This window comes from Pleuronectes platessa, chromosome 11, assembly GCF_947347685.1.
Source record: "Pleuronectes platessa chromosome 11, fPlePla1.1, whole genome shotgun sequence".
Lineage (NCBI taxonomy): Eukaryota > Metazoa > Chordata > Actinopteri > Pleuronectiformes > Pleuronectidae > Pleuronectes > Pleuronectes platessa.
Genome location: NC_070636.1, coordinates 4,617,422 through 4,629,390, shown reverse-complemented (window position 1 = coordinate 4,629,390; position 11,969 = coordinate 4,617,422). Strand labels below are relative to the sequence as shown.

At 44.4% G+C, this 11,969-nt stretch overlaps 2 protein-coding genes across 4 annotated transcripts in view; one reads left to right on the top strand and one right to left on the bottom strand.

Annotated features, from left to right (window-relative positions):
• Positions 1-732: 732 nt before the first annotated feature.
• Positions 733-8,015, top strand: sav1 (salvador family WW domain containing protein 1). Its single transcript, XM_053434174.1, has 5 exons — positions 733-955; positions 2,113-2,628; positions 5,339-5,609; positions 5,722-5,877; positions 6,400-8,015. The coding sequence occupies exons 1-5, from the start codon at positions 862-864 to the stop codon at positions 6,611-6,613; spliced, it is 1,251 nt and encodes a 416-aa protein (XP_053290149.1). The 5' UTR covers positions 733-861; the 3' UTR covers positions 6,614-8,015.
• A 1,903-nt stretch (positions 8,016-9,918) lies between these two features.
• atl1 (atlastin GTPase 1) overlaps positions 9,919-11,969 on the bottom strand; it is a 10,082-nt gene continuing 8,031 nt past the window's right edge. For 2 of the 3 annotated variants that reach the window (XM_053434168.1, XM_053434171.1), the window contains exons 12-14: positions 11,703-11,969; positions 11,013-11,027; positions 9,919-10,459 (exon numbers count right to left, since the gene is read on the bottom strand). The exon at positions 11,703-11,969 is cut by the window's right edge and continues 165 nt beyond it. In XM_053434168.1, coding sequence (XP_053290143.1) covers positions 10,352-10,459; positions 11,013-11,027; positions 11,703-11,969 — 390 coding nt within the window. In that variant the 3' untranslated portion in view covers positions 9,919-10,351. The remainder of the gene's footprint in view (positions 10,460-11,012; positions 11,028-11,702) is intronic. The other variant, XM_053434170.1, reaches the window with a different exon arrangement.

The window sequence follows — 11,969 nt, the reverse complement described above, 5'->3', positions numbered from 1 at the left end:
TGTTCAGAGAGAATTGTTTGTTATAAGATTTTTATTTTCCTCAGGCAGAACAGCAGTGGTCAAACCTAAATTTGGAGTTCGCCTTTATTACAGGCTTTTAGGTAAATGTTGAAAAGGGGACTGTCTTTATTTGTATATCTTTATTTTCATCCTGCAAAAACTCAACAGATATTTACCTGGAAATATTCTGTGAATTTATTACACGAACAAAACTATTTCACTAAATTCAAACTTTGACCTAGTGTGAGAATAAGTGAGTGACTACATCTGGTTTTCAAAATAAAAGTGAAGACAACCGACATAATATGGAAATAAGATTTAATTTTAATCAAGTTAGTCTGATACCAGTTCAAGACTCTTGAATTTCATTTAATTTCCTCTTGAACTAATCATTTTAATAATTATTGCATTTTTTGTATTTGTGCTCTTAATGCTGTGATCTACAAATTGCTTTTAATTGTTTCCACATGCACATTATCTGTATAACAAACCAATTATATCATATAATATATTATTCAACATGTTTGCCTCTTATTGTGAACAGTCGTATCTTTATATATTAATTTTTTTCCTATTTGATGAGTTTTCTTAAATTTCAGTGCATTGATCATTAATTCACTGAACGTTTACAGAACTGCTTTTATTGTGACACCCGCCCCGTTACCGTAAAGCCCGGTGTAAACGCGCGGCTCGTAAAGCGGTGACCGCCCTGACAGAGCGGCGGAGGCTGACTGACACCGAGGCTGGAAAACATGTCGACTCTCCGGGCTGAGCCGAGCGGACGCGACGGTCGCAGACACGCAGCACCGAGCCATGACACCACCGCGCCGCGTTGTTGACGTCCCTCCGAGCGAGTGAGTGATGCTCTCGAGAAAGAAAAGCAAAAACGAAGCGTCCAAACCGGCCGAGGTCCACGGGAAGTATGTGAAGAAGGAAACGTCGCCGCTGCTCAGAAGTAAGTTAGCGCTGCTAGCTTCCCACTTAGCATCGGCTAGCCTGCCCTGCTGCGAAAGTTAGCTCGGCGGCGAAAAGTGGCTAAAATAACAGCGACGTTAAACATCTGGAGACGTCACCGTGTTGACTCACACGTTTATAAACCAACTGTTTTAATCCCGAACTGTTTTTAAACCGAAACAAGTCGCTAAACTGCTAGCTAGCTGCATGCTAAGCTAACTGATCAACTGGTTGCTTCACTGACATCAGCTCGCAGGGCTAAAGTTGGGAGATAACGGTACCAAGTATTAAACTACGTGTACAAGTACTACCTGAACTCCATTAGTTACATGTATTCTGTCTTTTTATATCTGTTTACTAATAATAACAAGTCTGGGTTGTCGCTAGTCAGCGCACACTGGTCTTTAAGGAGACGTTGAATGAGTGTTGTCATCTGGGCTGAGCTGTTTAAACTGGGCTGCTTTAACTAAACTGGTATTTTAACCCACAAGCAATTTGCTTTAAATCATGTATTCATATTCATCCTCATTACCTAGCAGTAGCCGAGGGAAGTATTATGAACTTGTACTTCAAAAGTTAGTTTAGAGTATACTCTTTCTGATTGTATACTAACTAGTGTACTATCAGACATAAGTCCTCTGTCCTTGAAGTAATGGACTATATTAATGTGTCACTGATACATTTCAGTACAAGAAGGAATATTCTGTATTGTTTTCAATTAAATCTATTTCAGTCATATCATCCTTTCCTGTGTATTTCAAATATTTATGTGGGTGCAGCTGCAGTTCTGTTGGCTGGTAACTCAAAAGAAATACTGTGTTTTGCTCTGAATTGTCGTAGAATAAAGTAAATACTCAAGAATGGTACAAGTACCAGAAGGTTGTCGGTTCGATCTCCTTATCTGTGTGCCAAAGTGTCTTTGGGCAAGACACCGAACCACAGATTGCCCCTGACGGCTGTGCCAGCATCGAACTGTACTTAGTGTAACCTGAACTGTAAAGTACTTTACATCAATGCTAGAAATTCGCTATGAATACAGATATTTTACCACTAACTTGAGTATGTGTACTTGGTTAGAATCCTCCACTGCCCATTTGCATTACCACTGCGTCACTGTGTTGACAAATACTGACAGTTCATTTGTTTATCTGTCTGTAGATCTGATGCCCTCATTCATCCGCCATGGACCCACTATTCCCAGACGCACAGAGGTCCCTCTGCCAGAGATGGGGCCCTCCGCCTACCCTCCTCCCAGCCGGGAGCCCGTGGTGTCCCGCAACAAGAGTTTCCTCCGCACCCCCGTGCAGAGGCCTGCACATGAGGTGGCCCGCAGAGAGAGCCACCGCATGTCGGCACCCCCATACCTGCCTCGCAGTCTGGGGGACCTCCCCCACGAGTACGGAGGCTCCTCACAGTCTTTCCTCACAGACGTGAGCCCCATGTCTGAGAATGGAGACGCTGGCCGCTATTATTACCCCTCTGAACCTTACTATGACAGCCAGCAGCAGCAGCAGCAGCAGCATCAACAGCACCAGCAGCAGCAGCAGCAGCGTCAGCCCATGATGGTCCCAGATCGCTTTCCTGAGGACTATAGATACTATGAGCACAATGAACACAACTTCCAAAGAGTTCCCCGACAGCACACTCCCCCAGCTCCCAGCAGACCCCCTTCAGGTAAACATTGAGTTATGCTTCTCACTTGTTTTACTGTTCTTCTCTGGAGAATGACCAACCCTGAGCAGTGAAAGGTAAGTAAGCAAGGTCATGAATTGTATTTTTTTTAAATGCACACATGCTTTTTTATCAAATTTCTCTAGTATGAGAACCCAGCACTGTTTTATTTGAATGGAAATCACATCTCACCAGCAACTTCTCCGACTTTTTTACTGAGAAAACTCTCGGATCCAGTGAAAACTTACTGTATGATTGCTCTTATGGAATGAGAAAGTCTTCTGCATGGGTTGTGGACCACACGTCTCTGAAAGGAATGCAGACTGGTGGTGGTCAGTGTGCAGCTCAAAAGAGCAATTTTATCTCAGCCCTGAGGAATTAAACTTTTTATTTTCCTCCTAGTGTTCCGCATTGTAAACACCGCTGTGACGTCAGTGTGTAATTTCCATGAGATTGAATGTTTTGGGGGTTCGCTGGAATTTTCCACCCCCCCCCCCCCTTTCAAATGACCGTGAACCTTTTATTTTGTTGCTGACTATATGGTTTAGTTTTATGTCTTGACTATCTCATATGCAGCCTTGTTTGGAGCAAAGCTAAACACGCATTAGGGGCTCTGCATTCTTCACCTCGCTGTTTGCTGAATCTTTCTGCTGGAACTCTAGTAATTTGTCGACCGCCTCCAGTTCAATGTCTCAGCCTCAACCTGCTTGTTTCTATGAATCATCGGTGTCTGCTGAGCTGTTCCCTGTCGAGTGACATTGCAGACGTAAGACTAATGAGTTGTAAGCAGGAGGAGTCATCTACCAACAATCAGCCGATTCTCCTTTAGGTAAACATTTGTAAGGGTATTAAAGGAAATAGGAATCTGCTTTACATTTTTATATATATATTATATTACATGCTTATAATCAATGTAAGGATATGGGTAAGAGCTGCATTATACATAATGTTATTCTCCTTTTGATTATTGTACTTAACAATAATCTGATTAGCTGCTAATGTGGACTTTTTTTTTCAAATGCACTTCTGAGCTGTTTTTAGAAAAATCCCTGTTTGCTGTTATAACCCATAATATACCGGTTTTTTTTTTTAAAGACAACCAGTACAAACAGTCTTGTTCCAGATCTTTGTTAATAATTCATGTGTTAGGTGATCAATGACTGAATCTGCTTTCAGACTTCTACTGAACTGAACTAACTGCTGAACTAACCCTTATGTCCCAGTAAGTTGCTCCAGACGTTTTCCAGAACGGTTCCTGCCCCCTGGTAAAATTACAGAGTGAGCTCAAGTGAGAGTTCGACAGGAAAATATCCAGGGAAGTGGGTCGGTGGGTGTGTTGATGACGTTTCTAACACACGATGGATACAAAACTGGGCTAAACCTCAAGAGAATACAGAACCTTCAGGATGAGAAAGAGGAGCAGTACACGCAGAGGTCGCCAAAGAAGATGTCAACAACGAGAACCGAGAGCTTTTGGTGATAACGGCCGACGCCAGTGTTCTGTAAACAAGAACATGTGACTTCAGCAGCTGAGTTTACGCGTCATGTCCCTTCACCAGACGCCTGAACCTTCTGGACATTATCCTGTCGATGTGAACGTGTCTGACTCCTGCTGAGCTCTTCATAATTGAAATGGAAACCCAGGAAAATGTGAAGACTAGAAAATGGCTTTAACATCATAGCTCCTGACTTTATGCAGGGGAATTCAAGTCAGGCGTTCAGTGAGTATGGCGAGCTGCCATTTTTCTGGAGAAAAGGGCAGAAATGATGATGATGATGATGAGGAGGAGGAGGAGTGCATTTCTGAAGAGCGCGCTCACATTCCGTCTCTTCACTCAGCAGCTGGCAAAGAGCTCCGGCTCTGCTGCTGTCACTCTCGTGCAGAATTTATCAGATTGTAGCCGCCATTTTGCTGAGACGCTTCATTCCTCGCACATTCTCCAGCGTTTCAGCCGTTTCTGAGTCCCTGCAGGAGTTTTTCTTTTACATTTTCAGTCTCAACGTTTCTCTCTCGGTCTAACTCGTCCTCACAGCTGTTGGGTCAACATTCCACGCTGACGTTATTCACCAGTAAAAGTACAGGAAGTTTTTTTTTTGCGGGCCCTCTTGGCTGTCGGCTCCCTCGGGGTGTTGGGGAGTTCAGCGGTTTGTTCTCTTCCAGTGAAAGCCCCTGTGTGTGTGTTTGTGTGTGTGTGTGTGTGTGTGTGTATGTGTGTGTGTCCATGCAGAGATCTCTGCCTTCCTGTCCAAAAGCAGCAACACTCCCATTTCCTACCATTCATTAAACGACGTCGGTCAGAATAAGATGCTCCGTGAGTCAAAGGGATTAGGCCCCGTTCACAATCACTGCACTGCTTAAAACGCCATCAGTCATGCTTTAAGTAGTGATTCATTGCATTCCTCTCTTATCCTGCTCTGTGTACAGTTGCCACATCAGAGGGACCTTTCTGAAAACTGTACATTCCTCCGCTGTAAATGTCATTTTCCCACACATGCTGTTTTGCTGATATTTTTGAAACATAGTTCTCCTGTCCCTGAGGCCCAGTTAGCGGGCAGCTGCTCTGCCGTGTGTTTGTTCAGACTTTGCTCTCTCTCTCTCTCTCTCTCTCTCTCTCTCTCTCTCTCTCTCTCTCTCTCTCTCTCTCTCTCTCTCTCTCTCTCTCTCTCTCTCTCTCTCTCCCCGTTTCTAAAAAAGAAATGTTTGTTTCCTCAGGCATAGGTCGAATACAGGCCAAATCCCTGGGGAACCTCTCCAATCTGACGGGAGAGGACCTCCCACTTCCGCCCGGCTGGACCGTCGACTGGACCATCCGTGGCAGGAAGTACTACATCGACCACAACACCAACACTACACACTGGAGCCACCCTCTGGAGCGGGAGGGGCTCCCTCCAGGCTGGGAGAAGGTGGAGTCGGCCGAGTTCGGCGTCTACTACGTGGATCACATCAACAAGAGGGCACAGTATCGCCACCCCTGTGCTCCGAGGTAACTTTTCTTACTATTTGAGGGACAACTCACTAGAAAATACCTTTACTGGTTTAAGTTTAAACATCATAATAATGTTACTTACTTGAGGGATAAATATTGTGTCTTCCAGCGTCCCTCGTTATGATCAACCCCCACCACTACCACCACCTGTGACCTATCAGCCACGTCCCATAGATAGGAACCAGCCGGTGCTGGTGCCAGCTAACCCGTACCACACCGCTGAGATCCCAGACTGGCTGCAGGTGTACGCCCGTGCACCTCTAAAGTGAGTTCCTCACATATCACACACCCACACAGACAACTTCCAGTGGGACATGCATGAGTGGATGTTTTTTATATGGAAAGTGTTGACTTCTTGGTATCAGACTATTAAGGTATGCCCCACCCGCTCACATGGAGGAGGCAGGGTTTATGACCTATACTGCAGCCAGCCACTAGGGCTTCACTCTCCGGGACCTGTCCTGTCTTCTATCACCATTAGTTGTTCTAAACCCACCTGTTTGGAATGGGCTGTTTTGATTGGCCTGTGGTGATGATGGAGCCGCACTAAGTAAAGACCTGAAGCTGCACCACCGCTGCTGCACAGAGAGCCGGTCACCTGTTCAATCAAAGTTCAGTGAAGGCCTTTATAAGGACGCATGTCAGGTGTGAAGCCGGTGAGATGAACGGCTCTGGAGATGAGCCAGCCACCTACAGTCAGATGTACAGTAAGGGAGCGGGTCTAAGGGGCCAATTGAGAACAGAAACTTCAGTTCACAGATAATTCACCACCGGTCTCTCTCCTCAGGTACGACCACATCTTGAAGTGGGAGTTGTTCCAGCTGGCGGACCTGGACACGTATCAGGGCATGTTGAAGCTGCTCTTCATGAAGGAGCTGGAGCACATCGTCAAATCCTACGAGGCGTACCGACAGGCGCTGCTGTCCGAGGTGGAGGCCCGCAAGCAGCGGCAGCAGTGGTACGCCCAGCAGCCCAACAAGAACTTCATGGGGAACATGTGATGTGTATGTGCACTCAGGATGCAATACACCGCGACACGCCCCTCCTGTGGTCACCACAGTTTGGGAGCGGTCAGGGTTTCTCTTTGAAATCGTGATTGACTCTTAATTGCCTCTTTACCAAACACATCTGTGCCTTCGCTTGATCCAAATATATCAGCCAGGAAGTTGAGACGCACGACAGGATTGGGACAGGACTCGTGAACGATCCTGGGATTGAAAAACACTCCGATGAAGAAGAAGAAGAAGATAAAAAAAAAAAGACGTGTAAATGTGCTACATCTGGGGAGACGGCCTGCGGAGCCGTTCACAGCCACTGCCCCGAGAACCGAGTTGCTGTTTGGATTTGAGTTTTAAAGACTGAGGAGAACAGAGACTGAAAAACACCCAGAGATTGTGCCTTCTTTTCTTTATTTTATTTTATACGAAATAAAACGCAGCATTTTTACAATGTCTGCTCATATCGTGTATCCACCAGCTCCTACGTCATTTTTTTCCTCTGGGAGAAAACGACCGGCAGCTTCTTCTAATTTGTTCCCATACGAAATACTTCATGCCTGTTTTTCCTTTTGCTTTGTTACCCTCATAAAAACTGAAGCCACAGTCTTTTTTACACTACACAAAAAAGTGTGCATTGTTTTCTTATTTTATGACAAACTGTTTGCTTTACGAGACAATCCACCAAAACTCTGAACGGATATTTAAGTTTTGATATGAAACGCGTCTTTGCTTGAAGACCTTTTGACGGACGGAGCATCACACCGGATGCAGTGGTTGGAGCTTCTCTTGGCTCTTTGGTATTACTGTAAGTCAGGAATATACTTGTGTTTGTGTACAATGAAAATTAAATAAGCTACTGGAACGTTTTTAAAACACTACAGAAGACTCAAAGTTTGCCAAACAAGTGCAATTCAGTTTCTCTCTAGATATTTCTCACCTCGGTGATGCCTTATATTTCACGGACTGACACGTCTCTCTTGTGAAGCGCAGGTTCTTGGAAGATTATTCTATTGGTTAACAATAAATTAAAAAATTTTTAAGATATTCAGAAGTGTCCTTAAATCTGAGGTCTTGTCTAGAGAAGACAGGAGTCAGGGTTTAACTATGTGTTAAAAAGTTTACGACTCTAACTTATAAAACGGGGTTTGGTTCTATTTTGAATATTAAGTAGTTTAAAGTACTTTTGTATGAGAATATCTGCATTTCAATACACTTCTGAATTTCCTTAAAAAGACGTGTGTTACAGTTACAGTAGAATAAGTTTATAAAGAACCTTTTGGCTTCTCTAAAACGAAAAGTCTCGATCACATCTTTTTCAGAATGGTGTCAACAGCAGTTTGTACATATCTCATGTTGTTACAAATACAGGACAAAAGCAATAAAGTCTGCAGTGAAGAAAAACACATGTCTGACTTTACAGTTGTTGCCTCTTGTTTACTTTGACATGAAACCTAGAAATGGATTTGAGTTTGAAATGTAAAGTCACCTGTAGAATGTGCAGCTCCTCTCGCCTGTAAGGAGTCTTCTCACTTTCTGTGGAATCTCGTTTCCACCAGAGGAAACTCAAAAACCCTCTGAGCTCTTCCCTTCAAGAGTTGGTTGAGACCAAAGACGGAGTTTAAAGACTGAATGTTGGTCTTGGATTAGTAATTCAAAGAAGTCTCTGTTGGATGTTTTAAAAGGTGGATTATACATCAGTGATGTGTTCACAGCTCAAATAGCCCCAAAACAGTTATTGTAAATTCAAATTTTGGGTGAAAAACCACATACTACATCAAACAGTATTTTTATTTATTCAAATGTGTCTACGTGGAATCGTTCAAAAAATATTACTCAAGGCTAGTTTTCATTAATTTGGTCCAACTTTATTATTATGTCTTTGTAACTGAAACGTTTGCAGCACATGAAGCCGTGTCCACCTGGAAGAGGTCGATCTCCTTTCACCTTTCAGCTCAGAGGATGTGAACGACGATGAGGGCAGTTTGAGGAACCAATTCTTAAAAGAAAAAAGTTGTTGGGGGGGGGGGGGGGGGGGGGTCTTTTTTTTATCTTCCTGACAGACAAAAATCTCCAATTATCGTAACACAACTGTAAACGAAAGCTTCTTCTTCTGACACGAATGGACATGATCACCCCGGCGAAGTCATAAAGACACGGGGGGTGGGGGGGGGGCTGCGATGGTTCCTTGTGTGAAGGCCTCACTCATGTTGATTATACGCTGTGGAAGACCGGAGAAGCCACCGTGCTGCAGAGCCTTTACATCTTCAACCCTTGAGGTCAGACCTCAGTATAAACTCGATAAATACGCATGACAGAGTTCCTGGTCTCTCCATGACCAGGGGGGTGGGGAGAGAAGAAACCATTCCAACGCTGCAGCTGGACATGACGTGTGTTTACACTGCTGCCATTCGGGGGGGTTATTCAATGAGCTAAAAACAATGACCACAATTATACAAATGTACAGTAACAGTCTACGAAGCCGAAGTATTCAAACACCAAAAAAGTGCTGTCACAGACACAAGCCTTTTGTTTACAAATGCAAGCTGTAGTGGACTACACAAAGAGCCGGGGCCTCTTTCACCATGCAGCGGTTTCTTTTTCTTTTCTCCTCTTCTTTCACAGATGATTCAACTTAAGTGTGTGAGGATGATGAAAGAGACGAGGAATGAGGATCCTTCTCCGGAGCAGGCCCGCGGCCCCGCCTCACGGCCTCTCGCTCTGATTCCTCGGTGGCCACGGGGAGGCTACATTCCTCGGATTTGCTCGAACATTCAGTGAGAAAACACAACAATGGTCCCACCCACCACCTCTGCATCACAATGGGAACCGAACGCACTCTTTCCCTGCGACCTCGGAGGCCAAGCGCTCGTGTGCACTGGGACCACTGGGAGTATGCAGGCCCCACTGGGACGCTGCGTGACTGCAAAAAACTGCAAGCGGACCACAAAGCGAGAGATGGTGTCGGCTCGTGTTGTGTGAATTTTAAAAACACAACACAAAGCTGCACTCCCTGATCCAGAAATCAAAAAGCCACACCAACCTCCAAAGCAAAAAAAACAAACTCTTCACAACTAATACAGGTGCCATGTCACGCAGGTGTCTGCATGTACACAGGCTGCAGGAGGCGTGGAATCCCTTTTTCTTTTCTTTTTTTACATGTTATGGCACAATATCACTTAGTCACAACCATTAAAACGAAACATTTCATATAAAGAATTCCTGGTTTTTAAAGCTCGGAGATGTGGGACATGAACCATTCACCATGCTGATGATCCAGGGGACGCTGCGTCAGGCAACTCACAGAACCTAGTTTGGCTTTCATAGATACTTATCTTATAGACGGCACTAAACTTCAAAGAACAGAACGACCGTCACAAACGAGGATGAAAGAGAAGAACTGGTCCGATATGAAATGAACAGCTGACTGGAGGTCGGGTGATGCACATTCTCTCCTCGGACAGATCTGTACAGCGTGTTTTCACAGACACACAAAAGTGAGACACAATGATTCATGTCACCCCTCGATGGAGAGCCACTGCAGAGGTGCTCTGACGTCGCCTATACGTGAACATTATACAGTCCGTTATTAGGGTTTAAAGAAGTGAGTGTACTGGTGACAGCCCCAATACCAGAATAAAAGAGTGCCTGATGGGTGAGGATGTTCCTCTTCCTCCTCCTCCTCCTCCTCCTCTTCCTCCTCGTCCCCTGTCCATCACCAGGAAGTCCCTGCTGTGTCTTTAATCAGTCCCTCTTCCTTTCCTGCTCGTCCTCATCCACCTGAGGCCCCGGGAAGGCGTGGTGGTACAGGTGCCTGTGATTGGCCGCCACATTATAGAGCTTGTAGAGGGCCTGTGGAGCGGAGACGGACACGGTGGTTACAGGAAGTATATCCATCAACACTGTAGATCAATCTGGTACTGGCTTCAACCCCTGTTACACCCCCCCCACCACTCCAACATCTGTATGCAACGTCTACAGATGTTCCAAGGCTGCAGCTTGGTTTTCTAAAGTAATCTAAATCAAATATGCATCTCAACACGTCCCCTCGTCTGAAGTGCGGAACATGCTGGAGTGTGTCTGTGGTAGAATATGATCCCAGATCAGTTAGTTTACACACATGACAGAGACTTGATGAAGGTCTTAAAACTAAGACGACCTCAAGTTCAAGACACAAAGCAGGAGCCACCTTAAAGTCATTTTTTATATTATCATTCATGGGGCATTTACACAATTATCCCAGTTAATAATCCAGGCTTTGATAATAGTCACAAGAAACTACAGCAAAGTTCCACATAGAGATTTATTCACTCATGTCTTGGCATCCAAAGTTTCCTCTTTTATAAAAGTTAAGTGAATGTATCCTTTGTACAGTAAATATTCTTAATATGATTTGTACACTTACCTCATTTGTGCTCCCCTGCAGAGGCATTAAAAAGAAAAGACATATAGTGTGAGCACATACATGCATATATATATATATATACATATTTATAATATAACACATACAAAGCTTGTTGATTGGTGGTGTAATGGATATTGAATAGAGACTCTGCCACTGATTTAAAGGAGATAGATGCCACCTAGTGGTTTAAAGAGACAGTAGCACCTAAGTTACAGACAGAGGTGAATGGAAAGTTGGCAGTGTTTCAATTTGACTCTTTCCCGTCTTAGTAAATTATTCGATTAGTCAGCTATTATTAAATTAAAATAATATTTAAGTCATATTTTCAGAAAATGCCACAGATCGTCTGGGTTCTGCTTCTCCAATGTGAATATTTGTTGATTTTCTCAATCTTTCATAATGTTTTGCTTTGTTGTTTGGATCGAAAGAAGCAAACTGAAGAGGAAAACCTGCTTTGGAGTATTATTCTATATTTTCTCAAATTCTGTGGGGAAATTTGAATAATGAAAATAATCATTAATATGCCTGTTTTCAGTTTAAGAACTGAAACTCTCACCCTGACTGAACTACAAACTGATTTCAGGAAACTTCACAGTTAAGAATCAGTATTTGAGTCAACAGTAAACACTGATCTTGGTGAGTATTGATTCAGATTTGCTGTTGATGTCCTGAATGTGTTGGTGGACGTACCTGGTCCCACAGTGCACCAGCCACCTGGTCGATGACGGCTCCCAGTTCTCGGTACTCCCCGGAGTAGCGGATGTAGGCCCAGGTGCAGAGGGTGATCAGCGCCAGGCCCAGGATCATGTTGCACAAGCTGGCGATGACGTCCACGCCCACAAAGCCCGTGATGCCCGCGGCCACGTACATGACAAAGATGACCACGAACAGGGTGGCGGGCGTGCGGGCGGCGTGGAAAATGTTCTTGGAGTCATTGTGCTTGATGTACTGGACGAA

Bases quoted from the DNA above. Each gene is read 5' to 3' on its own strand.
- sav1 (XM_053434174.1), top strand. From the start codon at position 862: ATGCTCTCGAGAAAGAAAAGCAAAAACGAAGCGTCCAAACCGGCCGAG. The intron at 5,610-5,721 runs GTAACTTTTCTT...TGTGTCTTCCAG, and splicing joins CGCCACCCCTGTGCTCCGAG to CGTCCCTCGTTATGATCAAC. The intron at 5,878-6,399 runs GTGAGTTCCTCA...CTCTCTCCTCAG, and splicing joins TACGCCCGTGCACCTCTAAA to GTACGACCACATCTTGAAGT.